The sequence below is a fragment of the Canis lupus genome, chromosome 12 (assembly GCF_003254725.2).
Source record: "Canis lupus dingo isolate Sandy chromosome 12, ASM325472v2, whole genome shotgun sequence".
Lineage (NCBI taxonomy): Eukaryota > Metazoa > Chordata > Mammalia > Carnivora > Canidae > Canis > Canis lupus.
Window position 1 is genome coordinate 8,137,748 of NC_064254.1, and position 20,151 is coordinate 8,157,898.

The window sequence follows — 20,151 nt, forward strand, 5'->3', positions numbered from 1 at the left end:
TTAGATGAGCCTTGGGGATTGTCTCTTTCAAACTTAATAATAATTCTTACTCGTGAGAGCAAATGACAACTATAGCCAACAGCTGGTATCTGACATGGTGTCTGCATCATGGCTGATCTGCACCAACCTTGCTTTTGACTTCACTCACTCTCCTGTGATGTTCTCACCTCTGTCTTTACTCCGCCACTCAGCAGTGGAAGTAAGATGGAGCTCAGAGCTTTCTCTTCCTGCCCCAACCCCAGGGAAACACCTGCCCAAACCAATACTGACCGGCACATTTGTAGGATGTGCTTCCTCTCCATGCACAGACAGGGTTCCAGGAATCCAGACAGATGCAACCTCAGGAAAGGAGATTACATGCTGGCCTAATAGGTCTCCACCTCAGCCTGAACAAGGGGTAGGGGCAGCTTCCCTGTTCTGCTGGAGGAAATAAATGAAAATTTGTGTTCTCCAGGCTCACTCATGTTCAAGTGCAATATGGAGCCACAGTCCAGTGACTGATGCCCCACAGATAGGGATAACTGAGGCCCACATAGCACTGGTGAAGAATCTCCCTCCTATGCCTTGTTTGGCAGCATTCCCAAGGGTTGAGATTTCTCCCCCTTCCCTGCCAAATCCCTTGCCATCCCTTCAAAAGCCTATGCCTTAAACATTTCAGTGTCTTTCTATCCCTCCCTCTCCCCTTCTGTCTTTCTCTCACACACGCATCTGTGCACACACAACAAACAGAATACTGAAAACAATGGAGTCTCCCTTACCAGAAATAGTAGGGAGAAAACCCCAGCAGTGCAAACTGGAACAGAAAACAATGTAGGCAGAATGTTGGAGAAGATGGAAAAACAGAACTAATACTGGACAAGGAAGAAGTAGACACTGAGTACCCCCAAAGGTGGGAAGAGTAGGTGGGAGAGATGATGAGGCTAGAACAGAAAAGCAAATAAAGAAAAACAACAGACTGTGTAAATGTGGGAAATAGCTGTAGTAAGACATGAGAGGAAATTGCAGAGGTGGGGAAAAAAATGGGAATTACCAGTGATGAGCGGTAGGGAGCCAAGTTAGAAGCCCTATCTCCAGCCGGTGTTATTAACTCCTTCTATAAATCTGAGCTCTTTCCCTGAAGAGTTCTCTAATCCTAAACTGTGATACATTCTTCTCTTTGGTCCTAGGGCTCTTTTTAACTAACATAATGATTTTAGAAAGAGAAAAAGATCACAGCCTAGAGTAAATCCAACATTTTTTTTCTCCCACAGATACAGGGTGTTAGAATGAATTATTGTGGCTCCTCCTCATGTAGGACCAATAGACCTCAGGATTTATGTGTTGCAACCTCCCAGAATAAAATCAATAGCTGAGAATTATAAACACTGAGCAGTCCCAAGCCATGAGATGGACTCTCTGGGGCTGAAGCAGGCAGGTAACACCTGGTGGGGATTTACAAGAAACTTTTTTTTTTTTTAACTTTCCATATCTCTAGGGTGAAAGAGCAAGGACTTGAAATAATAAATAATGTTTACAGAAGACTTTTCAGGTCCAATGACCTAAGGCAGACTTAGAAACATGGCTCAGGACATGGGCATTTTAACCACAACAAATTTAATAGCCACAACAAAAAGGCCACAGTTACTATACCTAATAGGGCCAATCTTTGACAATCTATAACCATTTATGTACATTTCTGGCTTATAGAGACAGGTGTTTGACCACCATTTATTTTGTTCTCCAGAAAGCTTCAGAACTTTAAAAATACCTAGGAAATGAAATTTACAGTTGTATTGAACCCCACACCGGAATCCACCAATTTGATATCACCTTTACAATGAAGCCACTCTTAAGCTCTTTCATTTTTCAAGTTCAGGTAAGGGCAGTGAAAGCTGGAGGGCCGAAATGCAGGAGACACATTCTATAATGTAAAGACATATCACTCTGATGGAGCTAAGCCAATGTCCTTCTAACAGTATCCTTTTGAAAAGTAGAGTAAAACATCAGATGAAAAGACACTTGCACTGGGGTGCCTGGCTGGCTTAGTCAGTAGAGCATGCAACTCTTGACCTCAAGGTTGTGAGTTCAAGTCCCATGTTGGGTGTGGAACCTACTTAAAAAAATAATTTTTTAAAAAAGAACAAGATAGGGATCCCTGGGTGGCGCAGCGGTTTGGCGCCTGCCTTTGGCCCAGGGCGCGATCCTGGAGACCCGGGATCGAATCCCACATCGGGCTCCTGGTGCATGGAGCCTGCTTCTCCCTCTGCCTGTGTCTCTGCGCCTCTCTCTCTCTCTGTGACTATCATAAATAAATAAAAATTTAAAAAAATTAAAAAAAAAGAACAAGATATGTACATTCATATTATATAAAAGAATAGGTTACCTTACAAAGTATACAAAGAATACAAAATATTCCAAAGTATGTTGGAATCTTCTTAGCAATCAAAAGAAATTTCCGTAACACCACATTTTACATAAGGTATTTACTAAAACACCTTCTCTCAGAAACCAGTAAAGATCAGTAAGGCTGCCAACCAAAGCAGGTTGGGGCCACAAGTCAGAAAAGATGCCACATTCATCGAGTCTTGGCATCAGCTGCAACCACATTCTCTCAAATTCTCCCAGCCTGGAACTCTGCCTGCTTCTCAGATTCAGCCCTTCTAGCAGCAAGTGTCCTTTGCCTCTCAGTTTCATTCACTGGGTTAGTCTTGGCATCATTCCTCACATAAGAAATGCAGCCACTTGAGATATTCTGCATCCATGGTGCAGAGCCGCTGAGGGTATGCCAAGCCACCTGAAACCCAGAAATGCCCCTAAACTGAAGTCATGTTGATAACGGCATGTGGGGCTCATGCACTCTGTGTAGCAGCAGCACCTGTGAACCAACTTTCTTCACTTGCACTCAAAATGGTGCCCTGATGTAGACTTCCAAAGGCTGCAACAACAAGATCATGCATACCCTGTGTAGACTTTTTGGAATCTGATGTCTCTCTCCTCCTTCGGGATGGATCCTCCAAAGCTGTCATGTCCTAACATGAATTTCTCATTTCATCATCTCTCCTTAGGAAATGTCCTCCCAATTGCCCTACTCACCCTGCATTCACCAGCCTTTTATTAGGCATGAGGCTTCCTCTGCTTCTGGGAAATGTACAAATGTTAGAAAATTCTCCTCTTTCCTTAAATAGTTCTTTGAAAACCACAGATAGGGCAGAACCTGGTGTAACCCATAACCAAGAGCCAGAATAGTTAAAGACATTACTTTTTCACTGATGAAAATCTAGAACAAAGCAATTCTTTCCTATCATTCTGTGTCATTTCACTGTATGATATGAGTAGCACTGCCGAAGTCAATCTAAATCTCAGGGGAAAAGTCATTAGAAGGAACATGATTAAAACAAACTCTGCAAAACAAATCCATTTGTGTCCATAGAGATGGTCCACTGTAAATGAACTGGTAAATGTATAAAAAAAATACTCTGAAAAAAAAATACTCTGCCTATAAATGCATACATTTTTCTCTAGGAATTATCAAAATACAATCAATATTATTAGTAAAGCAACGAGATGAAGTATTAACCATAGGAGAGAGGTTAAAAAAAAAAAAAAAAAGACATGGGCCTGTAGAGGAAGTGTGCTATCTTTATTAGGGGATCAATGAAGGCCTTTCAGATGATATGACATCAGAGAGACCTGGCTAGAATAAGGAAACAACTCCTAGGATCATCTGGGGAAGTAAGTTCTAAGCAAAGGAAACAAATAGTGCAAAGACTCAAAAGCAGAAGCTCATGTTGTGTGTTAGAAGAAGGGTCAGCAAACTATGGTTCACTGCTTGGTTTTATATACAAAATTTTGTTGGCATTGTCATTTGTTCACATATTGTCACACAAGGCTGCTTTTGCTCTACAATAGCAAAGTAATAGCAGAGTAATGCAGAGACAGTACAGCCAACAAAACTATTGTCTGGCCCTTTACAGAAAAAGGCAAAACCTTTTTATTTTATTTATTTATTTTTTTTTGCTAAACCCTTGTATATGATGAACATGAAGGAAGTGAATATAACAGGGAGAGGCAAGCAGGGGCCAGATCACTTGGTAGAACAGGACCTGGTAGGTCCTGGTAAGCTAAAACCAATAAAAAAACAACCAACCAACCAACCACCAAATGAAAGATACATCTCCAAGGATTAGGGGTGCAGACATCATTTATAAGGCTTCCTTTCACCAGCTCACTTCAGTGTGCCTGTCTGAACTCAGCTTTTGCTGGTCCTCTGGTTCTCAGCCTTTTCTTGTATGGCAGCAACATGCACATCTGAGGGACACCTGGGTGGCTCAGGAGATGATCCTGGGGTCTGGGATTGAATCCCACATTAGGCTCCTTGCAGGAAGTCTGCTCCTCCCTCTGCCTATATCTCTGTCTCTCTCTTTCTGTGTCTCTCATGAATAAATAAATTTTAAAAACCTTTTTAAAAAATGTACATCTGATAGACTCCCATGAACACACCCCTGATAGACCCAGGCAAGCAAGCAGATGTATAACATGGAGTCACCTTGCAGGTGCATTAATAAAATGGCAAAACAAACATTCACAAATAATAATAATTTCCTAATATATTAAATGCATCACAAAGACACAATGAGAACCACTGCTACAACTACATTTTCTAGCTTTTTGTTTTTCATTTGAGCAAAATTCCAGACACAATACATATTCAAGTACCTTGCTACTCAAAGTATGGTCTGAAGACCTGTAGCATCAGCATCATGTTGGAGCTTATTTGAAATGTAGAATCTTAGGCCTTGGACCAGACCTACAGAATCAGAATTTTTTTTAAAGATTCTATTTATTTATTTGAGAGAGAGAGTGAGAGAGAGAGAGAAAGAGAGACAGATCATGAGCAAGGGGGAAGGGCAGAGGGAGAAGCAGACTCCCCGCTGAGCAGGAAGCCCAATGTGGGACTCAATCCCAGGACCCTGGAATTATGACCGGAGACGAAGGCAGAAACTTAACCAACTGAGCCACCCAGGTGCCCCAGAATGAGAATCATTTTAACAATCCCCAGAAGATTTGAATGGTCACTAGCATTTGAGATCACTATCCTGATTGGTCTCCAATTACTCTTTTCTAAGAGTTTGAAATATAGTTTTACATGTCAAAGAGGTTAGCCTATTTATACTATTCATACTAGTGAATGCTGGCTACAACTTAAAGGTTAATAATGAAGGATTGGCTAAATAAATAATGATACATTTATCTAAATAGAAATATTAGCGGCTGGCAAAATCAATACTGTAGAAGGACGTGAGAATTTATTCTTAGCTTATCATTAGGTGAAAAAATATCAATTATAGGCAAGACTAAGACTAAAACAAATGTATAAGTGATAATCAAAGAACAGAATGTGGCTCTTATTAATCTAAACAATATAGTGATGATATGACTAATAAAATGAGGAAAGAAAAATGGATAGGGAGTGTAAAGCAGTGTAGTTATATTGACTTCCACATCTTTCATAGCCACAGGTAACAATATGTAATTTAAAGCTAATAAATCAAGTAATTATATTTAAAATGTAAAATCAACTAACAGTCAATAGGATTGAGGACTGAGTATTGAGGAGTGAAGCTGGGAGAAGGTGGAAATACTAACTTCTTACATTTCTTTTTTACATGATATTAATAGTGCCTAAAAACCCAAAGGATTAAGTACTGTAAGTTAAAAAGAAAGCAAACATGTGATGAGATAAACAAGACTTCAATAAATATAAATGAGCTAAAGTTACCTATTAAAAGAAAAAAAGAAAATAGTCTCATACTGTATTACAAAGTAAAATTCAACTATTCTCTGTATACAAGTAACATACCTGATAGAAATGACTCAGGCTGAAAACCACAGTGTACACAGAGTCATGCTTGGCAAATGCAAACAAAAGCAAGCAAAGGTCCCAATTTTAATATCAGATAAGGATGAATTCAGGGCAAAAAGCATCAAAGAATACAAACATGGCTTTTTATAATGATGAGAGGGGACAACCTGTAACGAAGACTTAAAAGTAGGCTTTTTATGTACTCCAAAACCTAAAAAATACAAAAAAATTCTATAATCTCATGAAAATTATTGATTAAAAATATTAACAGAGTCTATCATCCACTAAAAGAACAATACATTAAAATCAAGGGTCAGGATCAGCGGTTGAGCGCCTGCCTTTGGCCCAGGGCATGATCCTGGGGTCCCGGGATCAAGTCCCACATCGGGCTCCCTGAATGGAGCCTGCTTCTCCCTCTGTGTCTCTGCCTTTCTCTCTCTCTGTCTCTCATGGATGGATGGATAGATAGATAGATAGATAGATAGATAGATAGATAGATAATCTTAAAAAATAAATAAATAAAATAAAATAAAATAAAATAAAATAAAATAAAGGGTCATTTATTCCAGGAATAAAATGATGGTTTAATATGAATAAATATTTAAACTTATTACATTAATTGGTCAAAGAGAAAAATCACATAATCAATCTCCACTACACTGAAAGAGATTTTGTGAAATGTAACATCCATTCTTAATTTAAGAAGAAAAAACCTTTTAATAACATAAATACAGATGATAATTATCTATCCACTTACCCTAGAGCCAGCAGCATGCTTAATGGGAAAATACTAAAACCTGTTCATAAGGTCAAGAACAAGACAAAGACATCATTGACTATCATTCTGATTTAACATTTTTCTGGATGCTCTAGTCAATGTTATTAGATAAAGAGAAAAAACCAAGAGGTGTAAAAGCTGGGAAAAGAGGAGTCAAATTTTACATTATTGGAAAAGAAAATAATTATCTATGTGGAAAATCCAGGCAAGCGAGTGAAACACCATTATACTTAGTAAGAAAATTCAACAAAGGACAAGAGTTATAACAAATATACCAAAATCAAGAGCTTTCATATATATATATGACATCTATGTATGTATAAAAGGTCAGGTGCTCCGTAAGTGAATGGATGGGTGGGTGGGTGGCTATATATATATATATATATATATACAACCAGTTGGAAGAAGTAACATAAGTCCTCAGAATACACACTTTTTCCCAAGCACGCTAGTCTCCCTCTGTTTGTCACCTTTTTCCTAGGTGGTTTCAGGTGACTAAAAGGCTATCTTTGCCCCCGCCTGTTTTTCCAGAAAGTAGCTGACACTTGTTCAAACTCAGTACAAGGTCATCTTCAGGAGGCTGGCCCCTTCCAACCAGAGCCTGCATTCAGACATCACACTGTCAGAGCGCTTACCACATTATCCTGTAACTATCTGATTATCAGCTGCCTCTCCCATTTGACTGTGAACTCGAGAAAAGAGCCCAGCACCAGGCCTGGCAAAGATTAGTTCCTCCATCAACCTCCATGTTAGATAGTCCATTAGGCTTCTGATTCTCTTCATAAGAAATAACTCAAGCCTGAAGACAGACAGATCAATGGATAAAGATGGGCAGATAGATAGGGAGAGATATGTATTCAGAGAAGTTTAAAAAAGCAGGTGCTATTTATAGATTATTATGTCTCATTTGGTCACATTTATGAATTGTAATTCTTTCACCAATGAAAGAATTCAGTAAAAAAAAATTTATTCAGTAGAATGCTATTAAACTAATGAATGCACAAATGTATCTTTTTTGGAAATAAATGGTAACAGATTTTATTTGGTTCCTTTTCTAAAATATTTGTGATTTTTGTTGTGTTGACTTTCAGGATATTCCGATTTAGTTTTTTCATTATCATTATCATTAATATTATTGGTTTCCCCAAATTAAAACCTTCTACTGTAACACAAAAAATAGAATGTATAAATATACTTCATAATCCAATAGTTTTGCCATATTCTCAATCTGTTAAAAAAAAATCTTAAAAGATAGTTGAATAAAAAGTAATGTAAACAGTTTCACCAATGGGAACAAAAAGGTCAGGTGCTCCATAAGTGAATGGATGGGTGGGTGGGTGGCCAGATGAAGGACACAGAGAATCCACTCTCCATGTGATAGCGCAGGTGATCTCTTAAGAATGAAAATTGGGAAAAAAAAATAAAAAAAAAAAAATTAAAAAAAAAAAAGAATGAAAATTGGGGGAGGTGCCTGGGTGACTCAGTCAGTCAAGCATCTGCCTTCAGCTCAGGTGGTGATCCCAGGGTCCTGGGATCCAGCTCCCCATTGTGGTCCCTGCTCAGCAGGGAGTCTGCTTCTCCCTCTCCCTCTGCCTGCTGCTCCTGCTGTTTGTACTCCCTATCAAATAAACATTAAGATAAATTAATATTTAATTATTAAATAAATATTTAAGATTTACTTAAAATACATAAAAAATTAAAATTAGATTGTGTCATTCTCTTACATAAAAATATTAAGTGTGTGTAAATAAAGCCCGAAACCTAAAAGAGAAAAAAGAAAGCAATGAGCAGAATAGTGTGCATAGTGTGCTACTGTTTGTGGGCTGGACAGAGAATAGTGTGACATGGGGGAGGGAGACTCTACCCCTGTAAAACTTACATGCCTCCTGAACTCCTGTATGCAAGTACAAAAATAAAATATTCTTTTTTATGATTCCAATGTTTTAAAACGAGTTTGTGTTTCTTTTTGTAATTGTTTTTATAATTTTTTTAAAGATTTATTTACTCATGAGGGACACAGAAAGAGAGGTAGAGATATAGGCAGAGGGAATAGCAGGCTCCCTGCAGGGGAAGCCCCATATGGGACTCGATCCCAGGACCCCAGGATCACAACCTGAGCCAAAGGCAGATGCTCAACCACCCAGGTGCCCCTGCAATAATTGTTTTTAAAGAAAACTTCAAAAATAATGCATCTTTAATTACCTTATAGTCTTTGGAGTTAGTTCCTCAGCATTTTAAAGCCATGCATGTGTTCTTCTCCATGTGTTCCAAATGAACAGTTCGAAAAATGGTGAACCTTGTTGCCCCTTTACAAAACACTTATCTTTCTTTGCTTAGATCTAATATATGCTAAGTTTCCTTCCTATTTAAACATTTGTGATATCAGTGGTTCTTGTTCTTTGGTGAACTTTGGCTTGAGACTGCCCGAAGGAGGCTGCTAAAATACAGATTCTCAGGGTGCTAGGCCCAGACATTCTCCAGCAGCAGGTCTAGGTGGGGCCCTGGAATCTGAATTTTAACATCACTACAAGAGATTCTAATGCAGGTGGCCCATAGTCCACACTTTTCAAAATATTCATCTATGACTTAAGGAAACTCAGAATTGTTCATTTAAAAATGACAATCCTACTCAGTATAGAATTTAGATTTGAAAGTGATCTCAAAAAATAAAAAATAAAAAAAAATAAAAAAAATAAAAAAAAGAAAGTGATCTCTCCTGCTGACTCCTCCCCTAACACACACACACACACACACACACACACACACACACACTGCTTAGACCTTTATAAACATCTGTATTGTGTTACAAGCCTTTATAATGTGGTTCTCTGTGTACTTTGTCTTCTCTCTCAGCTTTTTGAGAGATCCAAATCTTTGTCTAACCCAATGCTCCAATGCTGCAAAATAAAAAAGTAGGTGACAAAAGACCAGAGCACACAGTTCAAATTTTACTTTCTTGGGCTTAGGGATCAAGTTTCTCCACCGGCTGTACAAGTTTCTAGTATCCCCCTTCCCCCCCAGGCCGCCTCCAACAAAGCTGATATAGACAAGCACAGTGCCAACCCCTTCAAAGCACAGTACTGCCTGCTAAGTCTAGAGACGGGCTGTTGTTTTATTTTAAAATATCAGTATAAATCACTTCTGGTAGTTTTCTGTGCCTTTCCCAGGACCTCTGATGAGCCCTTTCCTCTGTGAATTTTAGAGTGAAAAAGAATTCCCAAAAAAGTAGCACAAGTGGTTCAGATAAACAGCCCGGTGGGTTTTCCACATCACATAAATTATCAAGTGTAGGGAGAAGGGCTGGTGATGTATAGCAGCAGCTCCGTGCTACCCCCTGGTGGCAAGATGCTCCATGGCATCCCAGCCCCACCAGGTATCCCGGCTCTCACAGTGGAACAGTGTGCACTGACAGCACAAGCTCACTTACCGGTCCCCAGCAGCGCCAAGCCTAAATACAAATTTGCTGGTAAACAGTCAACAGTGAGAGGGGCAGGAAAACATGCAGTTAGAATGTTACTTTCTTCTGCCCAGCTGAGGATCATCATTCTGTCAATTGTGTAACTTTTTTTTTAAATTTTAGCACAGTTTATGAGCCTAATCTTAAGGAAGAGATCAGTCAAAGGCAAATGTGGAAGACCTCAACTCAAAGCACAACCCTAATAGCATAAAATATATATACCTAAATCATCACCAGCAAAACTCTAGAGTTTTTGAGAAAAGTCACTGCACCTACCAACGGGGACATTCACCCTGCCCTGATCCAGAACCTTCAGAATGGGTCAAGGCTAACTTGGAAATGATTGTCCCAGAGGTACAATTTGGGTGATTTAGCCTGCAGAACAGAGAGGACTGAGAGAGAACAGAGTAACATTTCACCAGTCTGGAGGATTTTCCATGTCCCCTGAGATTAGATAAGAAATAACATGGAGTGGCACTGAGGGTGGCTCAAGTGTCTCAGTAAAGAATTTCCTAAAAAGTGCCTACATCTTGTACCTGGATTCTTCTTTAGGGGTCACTAGGAAAAAAAAATATTTGGCCAGGAATAAACGTGCCCAAGGTGAGGGGGATGCATTTGATGGTACTTTGGGGTCCCTTCCAGCTCTACAAGCAGAGGTTCGTTTAACAGTGTCTATGAATAGACAAGATAGGATAATGTGAATAAAAGCAAAAACCAATGTACTTGTAAGGTTCAGACAGAAATGACCTCAACCCGTGCACACAGCAATCATAGGGACTGAATGCATCTCTGGGATTTCAAGTTCCCTGGTGACAGAAGCAGCCTTTAATGGAAGCTGCTTGCTGAGCTAATGGTAGGGCCCTGAGTGGAAATTCTGTGATCAATAGGCCTTTCTAAATTCAGGAAATCAAGACTGCACCTAAAGCCTAATGGTCTGATAAGAACAGCAAATACATACTGTCCTTTTCTCTCCTCCCTGCCATGCATTTAATTGGTTCACACCCCATTTTTCCTAGAAGTTAATGCTGTCATTATATGCAACCTTTGGCAAGAGGTGAGCTAGGAGAGGTGATAGATTGTGCACAGAAAATCCCTTGAAAGATGAGCTTAAGGCAATCAAGCTCCACCTCATTATACACAGCTACATTTTCAAAGAATGCTAGTGAGGTGTCCACTGCTAAGTCGAGTCTCTCCTATGCTTAAACAAAGTCTCTGCTGAGACTGCTAATTGGATCACATGTTCCCAGTTCAGAGTTATAGGCCCTTTGCTTTAGGTAAAAGTTTGATTTACACATTTTTGAAATGAAAATTCTTTCCTAGAACAATGCTTACTGAACTGGGCATTGTAGTGAGTCTTTGATCAGGGATATTTCTTCCTTGTATTTGGCTTGTATGAAATGTAAAAGCCCAAGTAAAATAGCAGGGAAATGAAGAAAGGCTTAAGAAAATAAATCAGGAAATGAAATAATGTATCTTAAATACAATCAAAACTTGCCTGCTTAATAGGGATTCATCTGTTTCCCACACTTTCTAGGGGCCCAGTTAGACAGAACCTGCAGAAGACTTCTTTATGAGGTAAAGAGAATTCAGCTCAAGAGATGAACTGACATCTGAGCGACAGCTAAACTCCCAATCAGCAAAGGGCTGGAGAGAGATGCTAAGCAGGTGAGAAGAATTTTCAACAAAGGCAGTTAGTTAGCCTCAAAGTGTGATCATGAGAGTATACCCGCTGTATTCTTCCTACAACTGAAACTTCCCTCACTCTATTATTTTTTAAAATTATTTACTTAATCTCTATGCCCAACATGGGGCTAGAACTCATGACCCCAAGATCAAGAGTCACATGCCCTTCCAACTGAGCCAGCAAGGCGCCCTGTCTCACTCTATTATTGATATTGCTTGTTTTACTTTGTCTACCACCGTCCCAGCTGGACTGTATGCTCAGAGCAGTCAGAATATGTCTGCTTGAGCAGCCCAGGTGGCTCAGCGGTTTAGCACCACCTTCAGCCCAGAGCGTGATCCTGGAGACCTGGGATTGAGTCCCATGTCAGGCTCCCTGCATGGAGCCTGCTTCTCCCTCTGCTGTGTCTCTGCCTCTCTCTCTGTCTCTCATGAATAAATAAATAAAATCTTAAAAAAAAAAAAAAGAATATGTCTGCTTTCTTCACTATCATATCTCAAACGCCAGCCAGAGTACTGGCACTCAATGAATAGGAGTTAAATTTAAATTGAGCTAAGGTTGTGCTGTATGAAGCAAATCAGACAAGAACGAAAAAAGAATTCAGCAACAAGCATCTATTATTTAATGACATCTCATAAGTATTAAAGTTATTGTCATTATGTAAGAATAACTGCATTCTGAAGTTATGAAAACTTATGGAGGAATCATTAATTTCTTAAAATCTTAAGTTTAGAAAAAACTATTGCTTTAAAACCAGACTCTACTTACTCATCAGTGTGATCTCATAAAAAAGGTATTTAGTGGTTTACTTTGCCCAAATTTAATGAACCCAAACTCTAACTTTGTACTGGAAGGACAACTGAAATCATGTCTGTTTACCACCATTTACATAATTTCTTACCAGAGGCCACAGGTGACAGGGCTGCTTATTCTAGAGCCCTCAGAATATAAGAAACAAACCAAGTTGCCAGTAAGTCTGGAGTTCCACTTCCATAGTTCTCATTTGAATACACTCAAGAATTATTTTCTTGTTGAATTCATCAATAGCCAGTTACTAAATCTATCAACACTGACTTTGTGAAATCCCTCCTCACACCTGTCACTTAGGACTTTGTCTCATCTTCCTTCATTGAGTAGAAGCAGAATAACTGAGGAGAGTGAAAAATGGTGATGGGCAACGGGGATCTTTTGTTGAAAAGTAGATGTTTGAAAGACATTTTTTCAGGACGCCTGGGTGTCTCAGCAGTGAACATTGCCTTTGGCTCAGGTCATAATCCTGGAGTCCCAGGATCGAGTCCCACATCGGGCTCCCTGCAGGGAGCCTGCTTCTCCCTCTGCCTGTGTCTCTGCCTTCTCTCTGCATCTCTCATGAATAAATAAAATCTTTAAAAAACAATTTCTCATTAAGAAAAAAAAGATATTTTTTCAATACCATTAATGACCAAAAAGAAAAAAAGCAAGATTTAAAGCAGGAAGGAAAAACAAAAACAAAACAAAACAAAACAAAAAACAAACAATATCAACAACAAAAATCCCAAAAAACAAAAACTAAAACTTGCAGCTTAAACTTTCCAGGAAAAAAAAATGCTATAAATATGAAAAGACTTAAAGAAAACTTATTTTAATACACAGTTCTGATGTACTGCCCCATTCCTTCAAATAGCTGGGTACTTTTTTTTTTTAAGACTTTATTTATTTGACAGAGACAGAGGGCACAAGCAAGGGGAGCATCAGATAGTGGGAGAGGGAGAAGCAGGCTCCCGGCTGAGCAGGGAGCCCTGATGTGGAGCTCGATCCCAGGACCCCAGGATCATGACCTGAGCCAAAGGCAGATGCTCAAATGAGCCACCCAGGCGTCCCTAAACAGCTGGGTATTTTAAAGTTACCTCCTCAGTGCCCTTCTAATGCTCTGAAAACCATCTCTCTCAAATAATGAGACAAACAGATCACTTTCCTGAGTAGGTAATTTTTATAAATTGCATCAGATCCACAGTGGTATCTTTCACAGGGTTTCACTAAAACCAAAGAAAAGTTCAAAGATAAAACTGCAGCAAAAGATCTGGGAAAGAATGTAGCACTTCAGCGTCCCAGAACTAACCTGCAAGCTGTCCTTATTCTTGGGCACCTGAAGTCAAACCCGCAAGCCCACACAGAAGGGCTCTGAGGACTACATGTGAGGCTAGCTGCATGACAACAGAGTTGGTCTATCTCCCCACCAGGGGTCTAAACTGTAACTCGTGCTCCAACTGCTCTGCAGTCAGGGTGCCCTGGATGGCTTCGCAGCCTGGGTTAAATACAGAGTAGGCACTCTTCTCTCCCTCTTTCCTCTCTTCTGGGCCTCGTGTCCCGACGTACATCCAGTAGAACAAGGACAGGACAAAATAGGCCAGGCCAAATTCCAGTTCCACAAACAGTCCCAGCAGGACCAACCAGAGAAGAACCTTCAGGAAAGTGATGCTGGTCAGGACAGACTGGTCCCGGGGCGATGACAGAGGAATGGCTGTATTCCGTGGTGGCTGTGATGTGCTGCTCCCAGGCTGAGCCACTTCCTAGGACACAGAAACAAACAAAGAGTAATGGGCTCAGAGATCAAAACCAATTTGGAGAGAGAGTTCTCATTGCCCTGAGAAGGCCTCCGGTTCATTGATTTCTATTTTCTTGCCCTGCTCTCTAAAACAATCATCTCCAAAGAACTCACATGCCCTGTTCCGACTGAATCGAAACTGATCTGCACTTACTGAGATGTGTGTGACTTGATAAAAAAAAAAAAAAAACTTTACAGCATTTAGATGGATTCCCATTCATGGGAGTCACTTCCTCAGATTAGTCTTCTGCTATAAAGGGCTAACTTGTGCCCCATACAGAAACTCCCCAGTAATTGATAATGCAACAACCACACCTAATGCTTACACACAGAATTAATGTTTATTGACTTGATTAGATGAGCTATAGTTTTGTGAGTGACATGATTCTAAACTGAGAAGTATACCAGAAACAGGAAATAAAAATCCCTTCCACTTATTAAAAACAAATCATCAGTATAGCCACAACCTTTCCATCCCAGGACGGTCCTACACACCCCCAGGTCCAGGCAGTCTCTCCTAACTGGACTCCCTGCCTCCAATTTCTTCCCTCTCCAAACCATCCTACATAACGCTGCTAAGTGAATTTCCTAAAATACCCATCAATCTCTTATTCACAAACCTTCAACAAATTTTACTGCCTGAAGTTTAAAATTCAAACTCCTTGGGCCGGAATCCAAGCAAGGCCTTCCATTCATTCAACAGAAAAGTGCCAGTACACGGACCCCTGTGTTGGGTGCTAACAGGAGACACAGATATTTAGGCAGCTTTAGAGAGGCCTGAGCTCTAGTCCAGTATTTTTTTTTAAGATTTTATTTATTTATTCATAGAGACACAGAGAGAGAGAGAGAGAGAGAGAGGGGCAGAGACACAGGCAGAGGGAGAAGCAGGCTCCATGCAGAGAGCCTGACATGGGACTCAATCCAGGGTCTCCAGGATCATGCCCTGGGCTGCAGGCGGCGTTAAACCGCTGCGCCACTGGGGCTGCCCTAGTCCAGTATTTTTTCAACATTTTTGGGTATGGACCATAATAAGAAATACATTTTGTACCGTTGCCCAGCTATATATGTAGAAAAAGTTTCACAAACCAATAAATACCTTCACCACATATGAAATCCTCATTTTCTGTTCCATTTTTTAGTATTTTTAACAGAGAACTAGATCCTCTAAATTGATTTCACCACCAATAGGTCACGGTTTGCAGTCTGAAAAACAACGGCCTAAAAAAAATTCCGTGTACAACACAATCCACAATCCACTGCTCTATCAATGGATTTCTACCACAGTTCAACAGGTATTACTACCCAAAGACACTGCCCACCTGTAGCCTGGGACAGGCTCCACTTCCTACCCATTCCTCAGCCCTCTGCCTTCTTTCAAGGCCAGCATGACTGGTGAAATATGTATGCTGAGTGAAGTAAGTCAGTTGGAGAAGGACAAACATTATATGTTCTCGTTCATTTGGGGAATATAAATAATAGTGAAAGGGAATATAAGGGAAGGGAGAAGAAATGTGTGGGAAATATCAGAAAGGGAGACAGAACGTAAAGACTCCTAACTCTGGGAAACGAACTAGGGGTGGTAGAAGGGGAGGAGGGCGGGGGGGGGGGTGGGAGTGAATGGGTGACGGGCACTGGGGGTTATTCTGTATGTTGGTAAATTGAACACCAATAAAAAATAAATTAAGAAAAAAAAAAGAAATGTGTATGCTTGACCTCGGCCATCAACAGAGAGAGGGTGCCTCCTCAGCCTCCCAGAGCACTAACTGCTTCTCTTTCTCACTAAGCACCAAACTATCTGCCAGTTGTTTTTCTTTTAATGCAGGTCACACAGGTCCCTAGATTGCTACCAGGAGGCCAATGGACTGCCATTCATTATCTTTTGGCATCTCTAGACCCAAACACAGCACCTCACACACAGTTTCTCAATACAGAGCATAACTTCTAGTTCATTTCTTCAATTATATCCCCCCATTCTGTGATAATTTAAAAGGGGATCACAAACATCATTTGGTCTCAATAAAAAAACGGAGGTCATCTGATTTACGTTGCTTCAGAAATTCTATTTTGTTAGAACCTTTTTTCGTGTCAATGTTGTAATTATTACACTTTTTCAGGGAGATTGGAAAAGCCTTTAACATGCTATCAGCAACACACCCCCTTCTGACACACACACACACACACACACACACATTTGTTAAGTAAATAAATGTCCCTTTCCAATTTGACCAGTGTGCAACAATAGGGAAATCACTGAAAGTCGCAGTAGGGAACTAATATAATCTGATTTATATTTAAAACTATACTCTGGCTGCCAAGCAGAGAATGGGCTACAAGAGCAAAAGCAGGTAAATTGTGAGCAGCTCATGCAGGAGGACCAGGCATAAGAAGGGGGGTGATGGAGAAGTCAGAGAAATGATGGACTGAGGGATACAGAATATACTTGGAATGTATACGACTTGAAATTCATAGTAGACTGAATTTATTATTGAGGGAGTATAGAAAGAATAATGCTTATGGCCACCACTTATTGGGTGCCTTCAAGATATCCTGTAATCCAGGAGACAGGCACTATTAATCCCAACTTACTGATAAGCAAACACTGAGATGTTAAGTTACTCCCCTAAAGTCACACAGCTAGTGATAGGCAGAGATGAGGTTAGTCTAGAATCCTAGGATGGTCTCCTTCCAAAGCCCTTTGTACTTTAATTAAGGGGCCTTTATGGGAGATGGCAAGAGGAAGGGTTAGACCTAGAAGGAGATGGAGGAGGGTAGAAGCCGCAAACCAACTAGCAAAAGAAACAAACAAGAAGGGAGATACAGAAATTCCTTTACCTTATTTGGCATTGGCTTTAGTACCAGTGTGGTTAGTACCAGTGTGGCTTCTGCTATAAAAGCTGTGTATGGAAGTGTTTGTGGTGGTCACAGCACATGGGGGCATCTTTTAGGGAAAATACTTCCATTTCTTAAATACCAAGCTGCTTCCCACCTCAGGGCCTTTGCACCTGTGGTTTTTTGAGCCGAATGCCCACTTGCCTTCATACCACCTGGCTGGCTCCCTCTTCGCCTACAAACCTCAGAAAAAATGTTACCACATGTGCCCTTGGCCTTGTCTTGGGTTTTTCCAAAAGTGGCTCCTCCTTATGAAATGTCACCTCCTCAATGAGGTCCTCCTTGCCCACTCGATCTAAAGGTGTTCTGCATCTCTCACCCCCCCAACTCACTATCACACTATCCTGTTTTTTCCCCTTTCATAGCATTCATTATTCCACTCTTTTGTTTATTGTCTGTGGCCCCCAAAGCAAATGTGTGTTCTGCGAGAACAGGGCTTCATCGACCTTTATCACCCTGTTTCCTCGGATTAAGGACAGCAGCTGGAACAGAGTGGGCACAGGATATAATTTTGCTGAATAAATGAATGATGGCGAGGGAAAGGAAGATATTAAAAGAGGATTCCTAGATCCAAGGGAGTGATGCAAAGGCTGTGCTTAGCCAGCTGACTCCAAAGAAGGAGAGCATTTGAGCAGTGGTCAACCTGAGCCAAGGCTTGGGGTGAGAAGTCACAGGATGTGTGGGCACTTGGGGCTGCTGTGGGGGTATGCCTGGTGAGGGAGACGGGGCGGAGGGGGGTGGTTCTGCAGAATTGAAAAAGTCATAAGCGTTCTGGGCTTACTGTGGTAGAAACTTGTCACAGAAAGAAATATTTTATCTTGGGGACTGTTTTCTTCAAGCTAAATTCAAGAGTGGCAGACGGAGGATATGGATGCTTCCTTATCAATGACAACCAAGAAGCAATTACAAATAGAAGGCTAAAGAAATTTCTGACAAGCCACCTTCCTGTCAGCAAAATTATTAAGAGAGATGGATGGTAAATTGGGAGGGGAAAAAAAAAACAATTTAATGAGAATTTTCACACCAGAGCAAACCCAGGAATGATAACAGAATCAATGAAAATGTGCTTAAGACAGAATTCCTTATGAAAAACAGAGTAATTAATAAGAACCAACTGTGAGTCCAGCATGTCCTGTCATCCTTGTGTCAGGACATCAGCTTTTGGGTTTTTGATGGAAACTTTCTCAAGCTCAGCTTCTCTGGGTCCAATTCAATGATCTCATAGTCCTTTGGAAATGAGACATTACAGGCAAATCCTCATTGTGTGGGTTAGACATTGTTTTTTAACTGCAGAGAGGAAAAAGGGTAAGGGAAGTAGATTCTAAAATCTTAAGCGATTATGCTCAGTGAGTTCTAATCAACAATAAAGTTACCCTGAGACAAACTGCATGCAAGGAAATGGGATTGTTTGGACCCTGCTGAACTCTTTCTCTAAGTCTGATGGAACCCTGCATGTCATGGAGAATAATATCTAATCAAAATCGAGTAACAATGAGTTCTCGTTGGTTTAAAAAAAAAAATTGCCTAAAACCAGATTTTGTGCAATAATAAATGAACTAAGAGAAACAATTTTAAGAGGAGTAAGGTACACTTCTGCTTCGGTACATTTTTCATTTTCAAAAGGGGTTTTTGGCTCTCACTACACTTTTGAGATACAAAGACTTTGTCACAGATTGTCTCAAAGCACCGAATTTCCCTCGGTGTCGTGTCCTGTATTCCAACACAGATAATCCAATCTCACACCTGCAAGGCCCCTTGCCGCATCACTCCTGAGTGAAAACGAAATGAAAATACAGATGGGCATCAAGCTCATCTGCAAAACACGAGGATACCAAGAATTAAAGGGTGACAAGTCTGTAATACTCATCGAAATACTGTTTTCACCTGAACATTTACTGTTGCACTTGAGTACGTTTCCCTAGTTCAACAGCGGTGCACAAGCGTGCACAAGCTACGGCCACCTCTCGCAGTTAGAGGGACCACATTTCTGCAAGTTTTGTGTTCAAATGCCATGTCTAGAGCAGAGGCTGTCCGGGCTGCATGCGGCCGAGGTGCGAAGTCAGAGACATACTTCGCTACTGCCACTTCTTAGCAGTATCCAATTAGACCCTTTACGCCCTATTAGCGGAGGGCTGAGGCTGCAAGTGGTGGTGGAGAGGCTTCCCCGAAGCCGCAGGGCATCACAACCACTCGCTGTGAGGAACTCGAGGGCAGAGGTGCGTTTTTCCAGGGCCCTAGACCCCTCGTTTCCCGACTGCAAACAGGAGCTGCGTGGGTCGCAGGCTGGGGGAAAAAAAAAATGTCAAAGCCACGGATCAGCGCTGACACGAGTGGCCGGAGACGCCCGGGCACTGCCGCCGCGCAGCAGCCCAGCGCCGCCAGCCGCGGTGGGAGCCGCCGGAGGGGCGGGGCCTGCTCCTCGGCGGGGGCGGGGCCCGCGGGGCACCAGGCGGCGGGCGTGGGCGGGGCGCGGGCGTGGGCGGGGCGCGGGCGGGGCGCCGACCGAGGCTTGCCCGGAGGCGCAGACGGCGTCCCGGAAGCCAGGTCCCGGGGGCGAGGCCTCCCTCTCACCTGAGCGAGGCTGGGCCGGGCCCGGGTGCTGGCGGGCCTCGGTTTCCACACGAGGAACCGTGTCAGCCAGCCTGGGGCTGCCTTGGGAGTCGCGGCCGCTTCCGCCTTCTCTCCTGCGGTTTGCGCACTGTGGCTCCGCGTGCTGGGTTCCGCCGCCAGCCCGGCCCGTTTCCTGGCCGCCCGGAACTCGGCTAACCGCTGTTCCATGGCGCGCGCCTCGGGAGCGCGCTCCCGCTCGCGGGGCCCCGGCTCTCCGCGGTGCCGGGCGTCCGGCTGCAGTGCGCCTGCGCAGCGGCGGCTCCGGGCCGCGCCTGCGCGCTGGCGGCTCCGGGCCGGCCCCCGAGCGCGG

At 41.8% G+C, this 20,151-nt stretch overlaps 1 protein-coding gene across 1 annotated transcript; it reads right to left on the reverse strand.

Annotated features, from left to right (window-relative positions):
• Positions 1 to 13,708: 13,708 nt before the first annotated feature.
• Positions 13,709 to 20,099, reverse strand: SAYSD1 (SAYSVFN motif domain containing 1). Its single transcript, XM_025418655.3, has 2 exons — positions 19,803 to 20,099; positions 13,709 to 14,307 (listed from the first exon to the last, which is right to left on the reverse strand). The coding sequence occupies exons 1-2, from the start codon at positions 20,007 to 20,009 to the stop codon at positions 13,963 to 13,965; spliced, it is 552 nt and encodes a 183-aa protein (XP_025274440.3). The 5' UTR covers positions 20,010 to 20,099; the 3' UTR covers positions 13,709 to 13,962.
• Between the last annotated feature and the right edge of the window lie 52 nt (positions 20,100 to 20,151).

Coding starts and splice junctions, on each gene's coding strand:
- SAYSD1 (XM_025418655.3), bottom strand. CDS start 20,009: ATGGAACAGCGGTTAGCCGAGTTCCGGGCGGCCAGGAAACGGGCCGGG. Junction 14,308..19,802: donor CCCGGCCCAGCCTCGCTCAG/GTGAGAGGGAGG, acceptor TCTGTGTCCTAG/GAAGTGGCTCAGCCTGGGAG.